This window comes from Haliotis rufescens, unplaced genomic scaffold (assembly GCF_023055435.1).
Source record: "Haliotis rufescens isolate VD_foot unplaced genomic scaffold, xgHalRufe1.0.p SCAF_8, whole genome shotgun sequence".
In the NCBI taxonomy this organism is placed as follows: Eukaryota; Metazoa; Mollusca; class Gastropoda; order Lepetellida; family Haliotidae; genus Haliotis; species Haliotis rufescens.
Window position 1 is genome coordinate 27090955 of NW_025964372.1, and position 18250 is coordinate 27109204.

Consider the following 18250-nt stretch of genomic DNA (forward strand, 5'->3'; position numbering starts at 1 on the left):
CAGGTGAGGTAAAATGGGGTTTAACGTTGCGTCCAAGATTACTGCGCTCATATAGCGACGTGCATGCACGCCGAAGACCCGGGTGTCCCCTGCCGTGATATTGCTGGAATATTGCTAAAAGCGGCGTAAAACCTAACTCAGTCACTCACTCACTGGTCCGGACTGATGCCGATTTATAGTGCCAGTCGTCTAAGGCGCCGCGATGCTCTGTGCAGAGTTGCGTCCCTTAGGCACGCCAGAAACCTATGATTGTGGGTTTGAATCCCGGTTCGCCCCGATTATGTTTCTAGGTTTGTCAGCACCATACCCGTGCTCGTGGGTTTCACCGAAGTGGTAAACGTCTGAGACCTGCATCACTTCGGGCTTTTCCTCCCACATTAAGCTGACACGCCGTGATATAACTGGAATACTGTTAAAAGCGGCGTTAAACCCATCTCACTCACTCACTCACCCTTACCACGGGCTTATCACCATATTATTGTAATGTTTGGTATAGCGTTCATTTTAATTAATTCTTTACATCGCATATTGCGATAACACAGAGATATGGACATAAAGATGTAAGCTTACCTCCCGCCTCAGTAAACTGGACAGACCGGAAGTGATGAGACTGGTTGGAGCATCGCCCTTCTCGATTGTTTTCACCTTCAGACCCTAAGGTAAAAACATCACATGAGAGACACAATACTACCCGAAATTAACAACTCCTGGTTCTAAATTATATATTTCCATGTGATGTGTTTCTCAATTTGTTTGTTGATTAACGACGCACTCTGAGAGAGTTATTCAAGCTGTATGATTTTGGTTGGGTGGTTTGTTGTTTAACGCCGCACTCAGCAATATTCCAGCTATATGACGGCGGTCTGTAAATAATCGAGTCTGGACCAGACATTCCAGTGATTATATCATGATCATCGATCCACGCAATTGGGATCGATGACATGCATCAACCAAGTCCGACCACCCGATCCCGTTAGTCGCCTTTTTGGGCAAGCATGGGTTGCTGAAGACCTATTCTACAGCGGATCTTCACGGGTATCAAGCTGTAATAATACGGTGGCCTGTCAATAACTATGACCGTATAGTCATTGATACAGAAGCAACGTTATTGAGCCTTATCACCTAGACACAATATTTAATGTTGGTTCACTTCGATATGGGTAAAAATACACATCGATACATCAAATCCTAGAGATGACATCATCTATATGATGTGAGGTGAATGAAATGGTGACTGTTATAATTCGTGTTCAAGATTATTACACTTATATAGCGACGTGCATGCATGCATATGCGTGTGTCTGTCTGCTTGTAATCATTCGGACTAATGCTAGTTTTACAGATCAAGCCCACTCAGATGCCGCGGGTTAACATGAATACTCCAGTCCGAGACAACCAGTCCTTGGTTTTACCCCCTCAAAGCCGATTACCAGGCAGGGTAACAACAAGTACCATATCTCAAGGTCATGTGGCATGACGTGGCCCGGTATGGAACGCTCTACTAACTACATCACGGAGGCGATCTATAGACGTACACTACTGCCTAGAAGTTCATTCCCCTTACACGCATGGGCAACGCGTTACGCAACCAGTGTGCATCGGGTTGGTCACGCGTGTGAGACCCGTGTGCAACGCGTTGCACACGGGTGTGCACCCCGTCCGCCACTCGTGTGCAACGCGTGACACACTCATTAGAGGGGGAACAAACTTTTGACCAAAGGAGGACCCGTCTTAAGCTGAACCTGGAGGTGGTAACAAGGAGAGAAAATTTTGTTATCCTGACGAAAAATGATAATACACATGTATTTCCTAATGTCTCCTTTCTTTATGTGATTTTGTGGGAATAACATGAATACTGTTGCGATTAAATAGATCTGTTTTGTTTTATACGACCATTGCTTCTAAATCCGATGGTGTTAATTAAGAGAATACATGGTCCTGGAACATGTTATTGCAATTGAAATGCTTTTATTGTGATTTGACATTAACCGTCTGTAGTACGACTTTCAGTGATAATATGTATGAGGTTTGGCGGCGCATTGTTTTTATTGGACCCTGATTACTTTATGATGACTTGGACTCTTTATCACAGCTCCATAGCCGTGAGGCTGGAAAAGAGCAGCATGTAATTAATGAGGGTGGGTTATATCATTGAGGATACACTTGAGGGAGAGAATACTAATTACCGTACTACAGGAAGAGACCTGTAGACGTAAGCGCGGGGTTGTGTTTTAGCTGGCCGTTTGATAATGGCCGCCAGGAGAAGTGAGCTTTGCCTGCATCATCTAAAATAAATAATAAGATACAGCAGTGTTATTTTCACGGTCTGTTGAATAAACTCCCAGCGCAACGGTCAATGTATCTTCTACTTGATCCTTGATACATCATTTTGTCTTTCACAATATATAGTATTTCAACGTACAAAGGACACTGATCTAAAGCAATTCCGCGGGAGTAGTTGTTACCTGTGCATTACTGTATTTTCCCAGTGAGTACCCGGATGATATAGCAGAAATCTAGACTTGTTCGCGACCTGTGCTCGCCATTCGTAAGCGCATTTTAATTGAAAGTAGAAGGACGTATGGTCACACTGATCAACAAAAATGAAATACAGTTTTTGAAATGTAGGTATATTTGTGGGGAGCATCGGTAATGGTGATGCAGTTTTGATAAGTCACTTGCTTAGTAATTGTGCAATCTTCGTGTACACTATTTTGACTTGCAACACAGAGTAAATATTTCACTGAACATTGCTTATTTTACCGTGTGTATATGTTTACATTCAAAATGTAAACAGATTTCACTAAGGAAATGTATTAAAACGCCTAAATATTCAGTTTATTTCACAAATTAACTGAAAAATATGTCCATCTTTATTAATATGATAACGAATTCCAAATATGTTTAATACCATCACCAAGTACAGTTCTGTATTGTTTGGCTTCTTTTCTTAGCATAATTAATATATTGTGATGTGTTTAAGCTCTCTTGGTCGTCTTTATCATTTTTAGTCAGTCGGTTAAATAAATGAATGGATTATTCAGTCAATTTGTAAAATGACTGAAATATTTAGATATTTAATAAATTGCCTGAGTGAATCATATTTTACACATTGACTGTAACATATACACGCTTACAAAAGAAAATACTTGTGAAAACACCGTCTATCGCGCATCGAAAAACTTCCCAACCAAACGGAAAGGAACAAGAATGATTCTGTTCAAAGCTGCAGCGAATGAATGAAAACAAAATGCAAATATCATTATAACAACCTACCAAAGTTATAATGTATCCGGGAATATCAACATACAGGAACAATATCCATTGCGTCTGCAGCTGTACAAAAATACTTATTCGATGTAAAATGTCTATGTGAGAATCAAATACTTTAATAATAATTATTTGGAAACAATATTTGGAAACAATATTTGGAAACAATATTTGGAAACAATATTTGGAAACAATATTTGGAATATATATGAAATATATTAAAATATTTAAATATATCGTTTTTAAACGTTATTTAAATGTATCGAATAGTATAACCCGTGTTTGTTTCTTAACTGATCACTTATTTTGTTTCAATTGTTTCACATAGGTGCCAAGTTAGCTGAGAAAGCCCACGTGACAACTATTTTTATAATGTCCACGGTTCTTAAAAACATACATTGAGTTAGATAACAATGAACAACTAGTCAGTGTATTATCGGTTACCCTTTGAACAAAGTACATTCGATGGTCCTTCAGCATCAACATTGTCGAGGTGTAATTTCATTTGTTTCTTATATTAAAGCTTGAAATTCTTTATGATCCTGGCATCTAGTGTTAATTGTTAAAGTTAATCTCTGCAGCCGGTGCGTGTCAAAACACGGGGTTGTGTACTCGCGGGCAGATGACCACGGAGTACGCTGACCACTGTGTCGGATTAACGAGACTGATTAATGAGTGATTTCAGTAATTCGTTGCAAATTAGGTGTGTCGGAGTCGGAGTGCGAGAATGTCGGATTAACGGGACTAAATAGCGCTGAATCAATCGGTTCCCATCATTTGTGTCGGATAAAGCCGAGCGTCGGATTAACGAGACTTGACTGTATGTTGTTTTTACATCTGTACTTCACGCCATGATATGAGTATTCCCTAGGTTTAGTAACCCTACCTTCACATGTAAACACTTACTTTTGACGTATCCACTGTGCAAGATAACAGTAATTAATCAATCAACGTATTTCCTGTTGATCCTTTGATGTCTGGGAATGATCAGTTGATTTACAAAAAAAGTAAAGCAACTGATCATACATCACTTGCTGGGCTGCGACGTGCATAACTCACATTCCACCTCACTTCAAACCTGGATTTAGATTAAATAATTACCCCACGTACAAGAAAGACCAAATTTGAACCTTTATCGGGTAATCTGAGTTGTGCTACAACTAAGTATACATGTTATAAATTCATTAACTGAGCAGCAAGTGAATTACGACAAATACACAAGTGTAGGGTTATACCAGAAAATGTGGATGACAACAAGGGAGTAGTAATTGTATCATCCACGCAATCCGAAATCCGCAAATGCTTTCACTCAGGGATACTTTTTTATTATCAAACTGTAACAATCAGGGGTATTTCCAAATGACGACATCCGATGAGCTTTCGCCGTTATTTGTCTGTTTGTTTAGGCTGAAGAAATTAATTACTATGCGCCCTTTGTTGAAATCTTCATAGATCACGGGTAACCAATCAGTTTTCAAAAATGCGTAAGTTTATTTAGCTGTCCTTGCAGACTGGTAGCCCAGTCTCTTGTCACGCTCGGTTGCGTTAACGAGCAAATTGACTCACGGCAGCTAGTAAGCCCAAGCGGAAATCCAAAGGTCGTGCTACCTGAAGAATCAACCTTCATTTGCGAAATATCTACTGCTCTCAAAATCAATATTTCTCCCAATACTAAAAGTCAGAACTTTCTAACCAAGGAGTACCAGTTGAAACTGGTCGATGGCTGAACATTCCCAGGGAAGACAACCAGTGTCCACTCTGTGATTCTATCGCCGTGGGAGATGAATTGCATTACATCCGATGTGAAGCTTTTCACCAACGGCGATATGAACTCTTAAATAAGCAATATCTTAAGTTTCCAAACATTTAAGAAAATTATGACCACTAACAGTGTAAGAAATCTTAAAGGCCTATCTAAATTCCTTAAAAATGTGTACAATACAATTGGTAAATTGTATTAGTATCCACGTATCCTATTTTTATTAAATTGTACATAATAAAAATTGTAGATAATTGTATGTCATGTTATTCTAAGAATAAATGAGTTTGAGTCCGACACCCGAGAAGAAGCCAGAGATTAGTGCCCCTTTTTGAATAGTTTACAATCATGTGTTTTACCGTTAGCTGTGTTGGCTTAAACGTATTTTTATTTCAAAAGAAATCTGTATCGGTAAAAAAGCAAAACATGCTTATGTAATACCTCTCCAGGTAACAACTTAACAACCGCTGGATATATATAAGAGAGTGATGAACATAAACATACAAAATGCACAAATGAAAGCAAGCAAGTGGTGTCTTTGAAATAAGGTAATGCAGTTTTCCTTTACTACATGCATAAACTTAAGCTACTCAAACCTTTTGCTTTTGACAATGATGTCGTGAACTGATTTAAGAAGAGTCATGTTTGTAGAACTGCTTAACTACTGCCATGTAATATAATTTTTAGACCATACCCATGTGTGTAGAAATACACAGTGTTTCTGATATTATCGTATTTTTTAACAGTTATAGAAAAAGTGAATTGCATCTTCAAGGTGATATCCACAAGTGCAGTCTGGTATGTCTGATACATGTCGTCTAAACTTATCAGCGTTTAAGTCACTGCAGCCGAGCCTAAGGCGACAGTGGACAATTTGGCATGATCTATGAAAATATTTGAAGTCAAAATTATTAATAATTGCATCAGAACGATTAATTAAGGATTTGATTTCTTTTAATGAGCGAGCATTAGTTACTTCATCGGATAGAGGGTTCCGCAGGTTGATCATATCCAGAAAAAATGATAATAAGCATAGGACTGTGTTCTACATTTGATTGTTTGTATGTTGAATCTTTTCCTAAGGTTATATTTCCTGTTATCAGAGAATTGAATATACACTTTTCAAATAATTTGGCTAAGCAACTTGTAAGTGCTACAAGTCTATAATTTGAGCATTCATGTTCATCGCTGACACTGACACCGCATCAGCCCGGCAGTGGACTTGACACAATTATTTGCGCACCGATTATATAACTCCTACAGACAGGTGGGGTGGTTGTTCAAAGCGAAACGGACGACCCCGTCTGTTATCTAATAAATGCTGTGCGGCGCCTTTGATCTTGCCTCCAACCATACACCTTATAGTAGTAAACGACGATCAGGATGGCCTGGAAATAAACACAATTCTGTCTGCCCGGTGCATCCACAATTAACTAGAATGCTTCATATCTACAAATATATATAGAAAATAGATTGCACTTCTTTATTTAATCATTACCCTTTTTTACCCTAATAGTACAAGTGCTTCCCCGTGTGCGAGATAGGCTTAAGTCGGAAAGCGCACGTTATATCTCCGAGGTACCTATCTACCAGAACTCTATTTGCTGTTCTGGCCATACATAAATATATGTAAGTTACGTACATGGGGAGGCTAGATTATTTACAGCTTACAGCAATATAGTGCAAATATTATGTTCAATAAAAGAAAACGTTGATAGATCTATAACACACTTTTTGTACTATTAAACCAACTGTGGACTTTTAAGACATTTTCGCTTATTGTAATAACATCTAGCTAACCAATCATGTCTATCTCTGAAATCCACAAGCATAGTTGCTGTCAAACCTAAAAAACATATTCAGGGAGGTCAGTTTTGATTTGCCAAGCACCTTAAGGTGAGTTTATTTTTAAACTGTCAAAAGCGATTGTCCCTTCAATACTAGTATATGTCTGGAAGCTGTCTCTCGGACTGTTATGGGTTATGATGTATTTTATGATATAACTGGGGAATGTTCAAATTAGTTACTGTCGTTTAATCCAACGTTCTAACTGTCAACTGTCTCAACAGGATCATAGGTTTGGTTATATATCTCCTCCCTGTCTCTATGTCTTAAGTTGTTAATCGGTAACTGCGGTCCAAATGTATCAACTTATTCATCTATTGTTGCAAACTTGACTGATTTAAACATATCTTATTGATCATGAACTACTCAGTCAGTCAAGCACCTGTATCAGAAATGTAAAACCAGCCATGTTTCATGTAGTCCCAATATCACTGAAAAATGCCGATGTAACGTGACAAATAAATTTACTCACAGGCAATATATTTTTCGTGAGAGTGAAGCACAATTTTATTAAAGTTTTATTAACAATTTCATAAACTATAATAATATTAATATTAAAATTCATCATCACTTGCCAAGTTTATGAAAATGTCCCCATTTGGGAGATGTCACATATAAACAAGGATTCGAACTAAGTTTGATCGTCTTTGACACTGAGGTTTATCCCCACTTTGCCAGCAAACTGCAGAAGATTAACAGTGAGTGAGTGAGCATCGTTTCTATGTTTATACAAGAAAAGATGTCATGCCAAAAACGCTCACAGTAGTTAGTAAGTAAACTCACGACCTGTCATGACCTGGTTGAGTGACTTCCTCAAATGAACGTGAAAGGATTACCCACAGAGAAAGAAAGGATTAAAGTCACCCATAAATCTTATCCTAACGTAGTACTCCAACTTCTAAATGCCTCTCAAAGAAGGATTAAAATCCTAAAGATATCCTATCTACGTGGTATAGGTACTCACAACCTCTAATAATAAACTGTTACGTTTGGTATCCCCAGCAATACTCACTATGGTAATTGGGCAAATGTGAAAATCACAAACCCTAACGAGATTCTGTCTACATGGTCACACCCGGTGATTGTGAAGATCTCAAATTTTATCAACTGTCAGACAGCATGGCTGTTCATATTCATTTACAACATCCTCTTATAATTAGTATAAAAGTGTCCCAAACAAAACCTTCTTTTATTTATTTTTCAAAATACAACACAGAAAGTTTGGTGTGGGGAAATGGGACATATTCCTACGTGAAATAATAAGACATTAGTAGTGGTGACGGCTATGTCATAATTGAACTGTCTAAAGCATAAATTTGGCGAACGAAAAACGTTATATTTGCAATCAAATGGAATGACTCGTGTGGGCAAATGAATATGTTCGCAATCCACAAACAATTATTTAATTAATGGCGAACATTTACCAACCCGCGACAATCGTGTCAACACGGGGGTTTCTTAGCAATAAACTCGCATCTAAATTCACTACTGTTCTACTGTCGGCTAGCCACAATGGCTAGACTGGACCCTAGTGGAATGGTTCATGCCATAAAAGTCTAGCAACCGAACACTAATTAAGATGGGCCGACCTTGTATTTACGGTCTGGTGAACACAGCTCAATGGCCGCTCATTAATTTCACATCTCACTGTTTTGTTTTATTTCACTATTCATTTGATAAATTTGTCAACTTCAACTGGAACCCGGTCCCGTGTTACACGCGTGGCACACGCGTGTGCAACGGGTTGCACACGCGATTCACACCCGTTGGACACGGGTGTGCAACGGGTGTGAATCGCGTGTGCAACCCGTTGAGCACCCGTGTCACATGCGTGTAACACGCGTTCTCAACGCGTGTTAGGGGAATGAACTTTTAGGCAGTAGTGTAATATACATACTAGCAATATCCCAAGGGCCAAGGGAGTTAACTCCAGTTTCAACCCTTGCCGAACAAGGCCAGAATTCCTGGGCCCGATCGTAGCGCCACCAGTGGCTATTACGAGTTATGACCCTAATATGTTCCTCCTCTTAACCAATCAGATTCCACCTCTCATATTACTTGCATTTCAAACAAAATGACGGCGCCCGGTCAATTCGACCTGATCGATAATCAAATCCAGTGTTGTAATGAAACGGGTCTTACTTTGACGAAGTACATCAATTCACGTGAGCAGCTTGATTAAAAACATTTAAAAAATTGGAAAATATCTTTTGACGCCGAGTTGGTGGTAAATATGTTTTACAAATCCTGCAATCGACCGAAATCTGCACGGTGATTTACGAACTGGATGTCGATTTCGTAACGTAAATTATCATTGGACTATGCATAGACTCGTTAGTCCAGCCAAAATATAACTCCATAATTCCAGCCTTCTTCGGCAAGGGGGAAAACGGGACTTTTATATTCAGTAAACTCGGGAAGATGCAATTACTCCGAACATCAGTTTGTGTTCTCAAATTTGATTTTGTATCTCAATCTAACAGGAAAGGTTTATCCTAACTACCGAGATACAATGTCTCAATTTTTACAAAACAGACTCCGGCCCCAAGAACAAATTCCCCCTTGAAGCTACAAGGTTTCGCCATAGTTTATTCGGGTGCTAAACATGCTCACATCACAGATGTACCTTACATCACAGATGCAGCTCACATCACAGATGCAGCCCACATCGCAGATGTACCTTACATCACAGATGCATCTCACATCACAGATGTACCTTACATCGCAGATGTAGCCCAAATCACAGAAGCAGTACACATCACAGATGCAGCTCACATCACAGATGCAGCTCACATCACAGATGTACCTTACATCACAGATGCAGCCCACATCACAGATGCAGCTCACATCACAGATGTACCTTACATCACAGATGCAGCTCACATCACAGATGTACCTTACATCACAGATGTACCTTACATCACAGATGCAGCTCACATCACAGATGTACCTTACATCACAGATGTACCTCACATCACAGATGCAGCTCACATCACAGATGTACCTTACATCACAGATGCAGCTCACATCACAGATGTACCTTACATCACAGATGCAGCTCATTTAAAAAAATTAGCTCACATCACAGATGTACCTTACATCGCAGATGTAGCCCAAATCACAGAAGCAGTACACATCACAGATGCAGCTCACATCACAGATGTACCTTACATCACAGATGTAGCCCACATCACAGATGCAGCCCACATCACAGATGTACCTCACATCACAGATGTACCTCACATCACAGATGCAGCCCACATCACAGATGCAGCTTACATCACAGATGCAGCCCACATCACAGATGTACCTCACATCACAAATGCAGCTCACATCACAGATGTACCTGACATCACAGATGCAGCTCACATCACAGATGTACCTCACATCACAAATGCAGCTCACATCACAGATGTACCTTACATCACAGATGCAGCTCACATCACAGATGTACCTCACATCACAAATGCAGCTCACATCACAGATGTACCTCACATCACAAATGCAGCTCACATCACAGATGTACCTCACATCACAAATGCAGCTCACATCACAGATGTACCTCACATCACAGATGCAGCTCACATCACAGATGTACCTCACATCACAGATGTACCTCACATCACAGATGCAGCCCACATCACAGATGTACCTCACATCACAGATGCAGCTCACATCACAGATGTACCTCACATCACAAATGCAGCTCACATCACAGATGTACCTCACATCACAGATGCAGCTCACATCACAGATGTACCTCACATCACAGATGCAGCTCACATCACAGATGTACCTTACATCACAGATGCAGCTCACATCACAGATGTACCTCACATCACAGATGCAGCTCACATCACAGATGTACCTTACATCACAGATGCAGCTCACATCACAGATGTACCTTACATCACAGATGCAGCTCACATCACAGATGTACCTCACATCACAGATGCAGCTCACATCACAGATGTACCTCACATCACAGATGCAGCTCACATCACAGATGTACCTTACATCACAGATGTACCTCACATCACAGATGCAGCTCACATCACAGATGTACCTTACATCACAGATGCAGCTCACATCACAGATGTACCTCACATCACAGATGCAGCTCACATCACAGATGTACCTTACATCACAGATGCAGCTCACATCACAGATGTACCTTACATCACAGATGCAGCTCACATCACAGATGTACCTTACATCACAGATGCAGTTCACATTACAGATGTACCTTACATCACAGATGCAGCCCACATCACAGATGTACCTTACATCACAGATGCAGCTCATTTAAAAAAATTAGCTCACATCACAGATGCAGCTCACATCACAGATGCAGCTCACATCACATATGTAGCTCACATCACAGATGAAGCTCACATCACAGATGAAGCTCCTATTAAAGATGAAGGTCACGCCACAGATGTAGCTCACATGGCAGACGAACAATTCATCACAGACATCCCTGACGTAAGACAGCCTGAATCACACAACATCACCTTGTAATTCTAGACGAGATTTGTATGATGATAGTACAGCCAGAAGTTAGAACGGAAGTACCTACTTGACCAACAAGCACAAATTCAGCTCTGCGTGCGTCCTCCTTCCGGCGCGAGCCATGGACGTCTTGTATGACGTCACTGAACGCCCGTCGATACAGCATATTGTTCTGTTGATACGAAATGATAATTCTTAGAAATCGGAGAATGATGTGCGAACAACAATAGACATGACAATCCTATTAAGGACATCCTCCTGGGGGCGCGCTAGATACTTGAGAATGCACGGGTTGTCGTGCGTAAAATGTGCCACAAGTTTTCGTTGTCTATTGGACATGAAGCTGTTATTTGGTAATTAGCATATTGTCGGAATTGGAATAATAATAATAATAATAATAATAATAATAATAATAATAATAATGGAGAAAGAAAGTGGATTTAAAGGATTTCTTCCTTTCCACGGCTACTTTGAAGTTGTTTCATTAAAAAATAATTTGATTCGACAAAAAGTCGTGTGTCTGATTTCACATTATTGACACCAAGTAATTAAAAACACTTCACAGGATTTAATCTCCATGTGATCATGATCAGTACATCCACAGTTAATGTTAACATTTCTGCTCACTGACAATATTTAAACTTCAAAGAAGAACATATTAAAAACCTCATATAGTGAACAAAACAAGATAGGGAACGTGAATGTTTTTTGTGTGTTATCTTGTGAAGACAGAGCACACAATTTCATACAAAAATATCCCCAAAATATTCATGATCCGTAACCTTTTTTGTTTCATTTTAAAACTGATATACGGACATGCAATTGTCATTTCTCAGATTATTTATAATGAAACGTCATTTGATTTTATTACATTCTTTTCAGTCACACCGGCTAAAAACATAACAAAGAAAATATGATACTGTCAAGAAAGCATTGGCTAGGTTCACTCTTGCTATTAAATTTAAGAATTAAATATCAGATATAATATCAGAATAATAGCAATAATTATCACCGCAGAGAAATGTGAAGTCGTGGAAATTAGCGGTCAATATATTGACATTAAAACACTCAATAAACGTGGAGAAATATGACCATAAGTTTTTATTGGATAAATTTATAAGACGTGTGATTGAAATTGACAATTCCCAGGAGAATTTAATTAATGATTAATGTTGTTCTTTTTGCATATCCACTATGTCCAGTATCTATACGGAATGTAAACCCCTGGGTAAAAGAAAGTATACACTAGACAATAGGAGTTGACCAAGAATTACAAACGTTATCAAAAGGTTGAAAACAGTCGGCGAAACACTGGAAAACTAAATACAACAATATTTCCGAATAAACAACATCACCATCGAAGCACCATTTCTTGTTTGTTTCATTTTAGTCCCCATCAAACATGTGTGTATAGATTCTTTCGCTCGGCTGTTTATTATTAACCCACTAGTTGAAAATGTGCGTATAACTGAACGTGGGGAATACATCCATTCATTTAATCGTCGAATGTATCAAATTTAGAATAAAAACACTTTTGTTTCTTTCGACAGATTGTTAAATTTGCTACAAAGAATTACAATGAACAGCTGTGCTGGTGTTTTTACCCTGAATTGGCGGCTGGTGTTTTTTCAGTCGCCCAGTGTATCACGGTATTTTAATAATTTAGTATACGTCAATTACTCTTTGTTATAAAATGTGTAAGAGGAAGCATTTGCTGAGATATTGAACTTCAGCGAAAATGTGTTTTTATATCCAATATATCTCTTATACACAAACACCGGAATGTACCTTTGGCGTGAGTGAGTGAGTGAGTGAGTGAGTGAGTGAGTGAGTGAGTGGGTGGGTGGGTGAGTGAGTGAGTGAGTGAGTGAGTGAGTTGGGTTTAACAGTATTCAAGTTATATCACGGCGTGTCAGCTTAATGTTGGAGGAAAGCCCGAAGTGATGCAGGCCTCAGACGTTTAACACTTCGTTCACTCATGATACTTGGTTGACGAAACGATGGTTAGAGAGCTTGTTAAAGTATGAAACTTTTTCATAATAATTCTTCTAAAATACTGTTCAACAGGGTGCTAAACCAAACAGACTCACTCGCCTTCTTTGTATTTATACGCTGGAATGAGGTTTTTTATGTTGTTTGCCCTTTCTTGTGGCTATGGAAATGGTTTTGTTGCTTTTAATAAAGTTTTTGAAGTAAAACCCAATTTATACACACAATTCACGCTGAGTGAGTGAGTATAGTTTTACGTCGCTTAGCAATATTCCAGTAAAATCACGGCGGGAGAAACCAGAAATGCGCTTCATATATTGTACCCATGTCGTAATCGAATCCAGGCTTTCGGCGTGAGAACCACTAGGCTTACCCGCATTGTGTTCTTTAATCATATGCAGTAGATGAGTGAGTGAGTGAGTAAACGAGTGAGTTTAACACCGTTTTGAAGAGAATTTTAGATAAATCATGTCATATCAGCTTCATGTCGGAGGGACCCGTGAAGATCCGGGGTAGAATAGGTCTTCAGAAACCCATGCTTGTCGTAAGAGGCGACTAACGGGATCGGGTGGTCAGGGTGGCTGACTTGGTTGATGCATGTCACCGTATCCCAATTGCGTGTATCGATGCTCATGATGTCAATCATTGGATTGTCTGGTCCAGACTAGATTATTTACAGACCGCCGTCATACAGCTGGAATATTGCTGAGTGCGGCGTTAAGCAACTTTTTGCACAAAAAAACACGTCCTGGCAGACAGAGCACTTTCTGGTGGTTGATGCATGTCATCGTATCCAAAATGCGTGAATCGATGCTCATGATGTCAATCATTGGATTGTCTGGTCCAGACTCGTTTATTGACAGACGGCTGTCATATAGCTGGAATATTGCTGAGTGCGGCCTTAAACAACAAACGTTAAACTGACGTGACGCAGGTAGCTGGTACAGAATGGTACGGGTATGTGCCGACAAACCTAGAAACGAAATCGGGGCGAACCTCAAACCTACGATCATAGGTTTTGGCTGCAACTCTGCCAACAAACGATTGAATTATACGTCGGGGTCACCCGTGTCCGTAAAAAAATAGGGACACATTACTTGTCCAGAAAGCTTACTGGGTTCGGATTAACGAGGTCCTACTATTTCAAACCTAGCGGTATACTGAACATTCAAACCTCAACACTTAAGAACTAGCATCGGGCATGTCTGTCAGACTACCGTAATTGGCGATGATGTATCCCATTTTCTTCACTAGGTCCCGCAACAGAAAGGTCAGAACAGACCTATCATAACTAATGATAACAGACAGTCATATCCTACCTCAGACTGTCTGCCGAGAGACTTATCTACAAGCCACCTCATATAAACATCTGTTTGGTTTGAGAACCGTCAGCTAAGTAGCTGGGAAGATGGCGATTTCAAAACTATTAGTTTCCATGACAATCGGGAAAGACAAGAGGAGCAGATTTGACTCCGGCGCATTGTGCAGATGATGAGGGCGTTGACAAGTGTGTGGAGTATGTGTTGCCATGGGTCACCCGATGCAGTGTAATGCTGCTTAATCCGTCTCTCATGTTTCCATCCCTCTTCTTTATGTTTATGAAGGGTACTGATACACAACAGCTCTAAGTGGTATCAATTTTTATGTCACAGGAATTAGGCTTCGTGTTCTTAAGGCTTTGTAAATATTTTTATCAAGCTTCCTAATGTTGAAAACAATATGTTGGTACTGATGCAGGCTTCGTCGATGCCATTTCGCTATCAATGGCCCACTCAAGGGGTAACCTTGTATGACGACCATCTCACGTTAACGTCAACCTACGTTAGCTATTCGTAACTATTCAGTAGTACATGCTAACAGGAGCTAACATTGGTAGCGGAAGAAGATAGCAACTATCTGACACAGAGTTGTATTTGGCGTGATGGTACATAAGGACAATCCTCAATCGCAGAGTTACATCAGTCGTATTTATACAATTTATTAAATACTTCAGTCTGAAAGACGGAGTTTTCTGTACTTGAGAACAGTGATATTTTCATTGCAGTGAAATATAACACATCATATTTCACTGCAGTTTACGTTAGTTCCACATTGACACGGTAACACAATGACAGATGGTCAAACACAATGACAAACAATGACATAATGACAAACGTTCATGATCAAAGCAATATCAGCATTTGTTGAGGACAACACCTTTGACTAAAGATGACTACCTTTGTCCTTATCAAATATTGAGTAGTATACATATAAATTATATTTGATACCTTGTTCGACTCGGACATGTAATCCTGGTACAGATTCCGTATCAACATCTCCAGCGTCCTCTCCCTCTTTTGAGCAAACAACGGGTTATTCACTGCAGCCTTTTCTCCGTTTATCACTGTAAAAAAACACAGCTCAAACTGTATATTTATGACAGTGAAACATCACTCAAATAAATCCCCTATCTCTGATTTGATCATAAACATGTCGTCAAACAATGCGAAGACACCATGAAGTTTGACATTTCCGTTTTCCGTCAAATAATACTGACATGTAGTTTATGGAATCTAGAATAGAACAAATGTTTGTCGAAATTATGTTGTTTTTCTCTCTCGTCAATGAGTGAGCCTGAGTGACTATGGTTTTACAAATCAATGTTATCTTATTTTCATACCTGCTTTTAATGTCTAAATTTCAGTCCGTTTTAAGTACAATAGAGCATGCTGTTTCTACCAAGACTTTGCAGAGCGTCATACTACTCTTGTTCAAAAGTTGTTTAATCAGGGTCACAACATTCGTTTGTTTGTATGTTTTATCGCCGCACTCAGCAATATTTCAGCTATATGACGGCGGTCTGTAAATACTCGAGTCTGAACCAGAAAATCAAGGAATTAACATCATGAGCATCAATCCACGCAAATGAGATACAATGACATGCATCAATCCAAGTCAGCGAGCCTGGCCAAGCATAGTCGCCCTTTACGGCAAACATTGGTTGGTGAAGACCTAATCTACCTCGGATCTTCACGGCTAGGTTACAACATTCAAGCCTCAGTAAAGCTTTCAAACTGCTTTTGGTAAGGATCATGTGTTAACAACACAAAGATATACAGTAAACTACGGTTATAACGAACTCGAAGGGACCTCTAATTTTAGTTCGTTATAACCGTAGTTCGTTATAAGCATATATACAGCATAACAACAGCAAATAGTCGGGACAAAAAAGTAAGTTCGTTATATCCGTCAGTTCGTTATAAGCGTGTTCGTTATAAACGTAGTTTACTGTACTCAGATATCTTCAATTGTCTAATTTATGGAGCGTTATCGAAATACTTACATTTCACAAGGAGGAAATCTCTGAACTCCTGGTGGTTGTAGAAGACAGGAGGAGAAGGAAGTGGAGGACCAAAGAGGGGGACTGATTCCTCCGAAAATACAGTGAGCCTGCCAACAGAAGCAACAGTTGGTTGGTTGGTTGGTTTGTTGTTTAACGCCGCACGCAACAATATTCCAGCTATATGACGGCGGTCTCTAAATAATCGAGCCTGGACCAGACAATCCAGTGATTAATATCATGAGCATCTGGGATCGACGACATGCATCAACCAAGTCAGCGAGCCTGACCATCCGATCCCGTTAGTCACCATTGACGACAAGCATAGTCGCCTTTTTCGGCAAGCATGGGTTGCTGAAGATCTATTCTACCCCGGATCTTCACGGGTCCGTTTGTCTCATTCTGAATATCCATGTTTCTGGATAACATCCAATTTCATCCAACTTTACTGTTCACATTACATAATGTAAGTATTCAACGCCGTTCTGTCCCTGTTACTGTTACCATTGACGACAAGCATAGTCGCCTTTTACGGCAAGCATGGGTTGCTGAAGATCTATTCTACCCCGGATCTTCACGGGTCCGTTTGTCTCATTCTGAATATCCATGTTTCTGGATAACATCCAATTTCATCCAACTTTACTGTTCACATTACATAATGTAAGTATTCAACGCCGTTCTGTCCCTGTTACTGTTACCATTGACGACAAGCATAGTCGCCTTTTACGGCAAGCATGGGTTGCTGAAGATCTATTCTACCCCGGATCTTCACGGGTCCGTTTGTCTCATTCTGAATATCCATGTTTCTGGATAACATCCAATTTCATCCAACTTTACTGTTCACATTACATAATGTAAGTATTCAACGCCGTTCTGTCCCTGTTACTGTTACCATTGACGACAAGCATAGTCGCCTTTTACGGCAAGCATGGGTTGCTGAAGATCTATTCTACCCCGGATCTTCACGGGTCCGTTTGTCTCATTCTGAATATCCATGTTTCTGGATAACATCCAATTTCATCCAACTTTACTGTTCACATTACATAATGTAAGTATTCAACGCCGTTCTGTCCCTGTTACTGTTACCATTGACGACAAGCATAGTCGCCTTTTACGGCAAGCATGGGTTGCTGAAGATCTATTCTACCCCGGATCTTCACGGGTCCGTTTGTCTCATTCTGAATATCCATGTTTCTGGATAACATCCAATTTCATCCAACTTTACTGTTCACATTACATAATGTAAGTATTCAACGCCGTTCTGTCCCTGTTACTTACCTGTAACTATCGTTGTCTTTATTGTATATCACAACAGCAAAGATATCTGTTAAGTTAAGGTCCACTGGCTTCAACCATAAACATAATCATCACGCCATATGAAGACATTGTCTGATAGACAGAGGGGAGGTTTACCATATTCAATATTCCAGCTGTATGATGGCGGTCTGTAAAAAATCGCGTCTGGACCAGACAATCCAGTGATTGACATCATGAGCATCGATCTACTCAATTGGGATACGATGACATGCATCAACCAAGTCAGCGAGCCTGACCAC

The 18250-nt window shown here is 39.8% G+C and overlaps 1 protein-coding gene across 6 annotated transcripts in view; it reads right to left on the reverse strand.

Annotated features, from left to right (window-relative positions):
- LOC124143471 (GTPase-activating Rap/Ran-GAP domain-like protein 3) overlaps window positions 1–18250 on the reverse strand; it is a 372020-nt gene that overhangs the window by 24136 nt on the left and 329634 nt on the right. For all 6 annotated transcript variants that reach the window (XM_048389241.1, XM_046512463.2, XM_046512461.2 and 3 more), the window contains exons 12-16: window positions 17973–18018; window positions 16698–16804; window positions 15643–15758; window positions 11454–11558; window positions 571–654 (exon numbers count right to left, since the gene is read on the reverse strand). In XM_048389241.1, the coding sequence (XP_048245198.1) occupies window positions 571–654; window positions 11454–11558; window positions 15643–15758; window positions 16698–16804; window positions 17973–18018 (458 nt within the window). The remainder of the gene's footprint in view (window positions 1–570; window positions 655–11453; window positions 11559–15642; window positions 15759–16697; window positions 16805–17972; window positions 18019–18250) is intronic.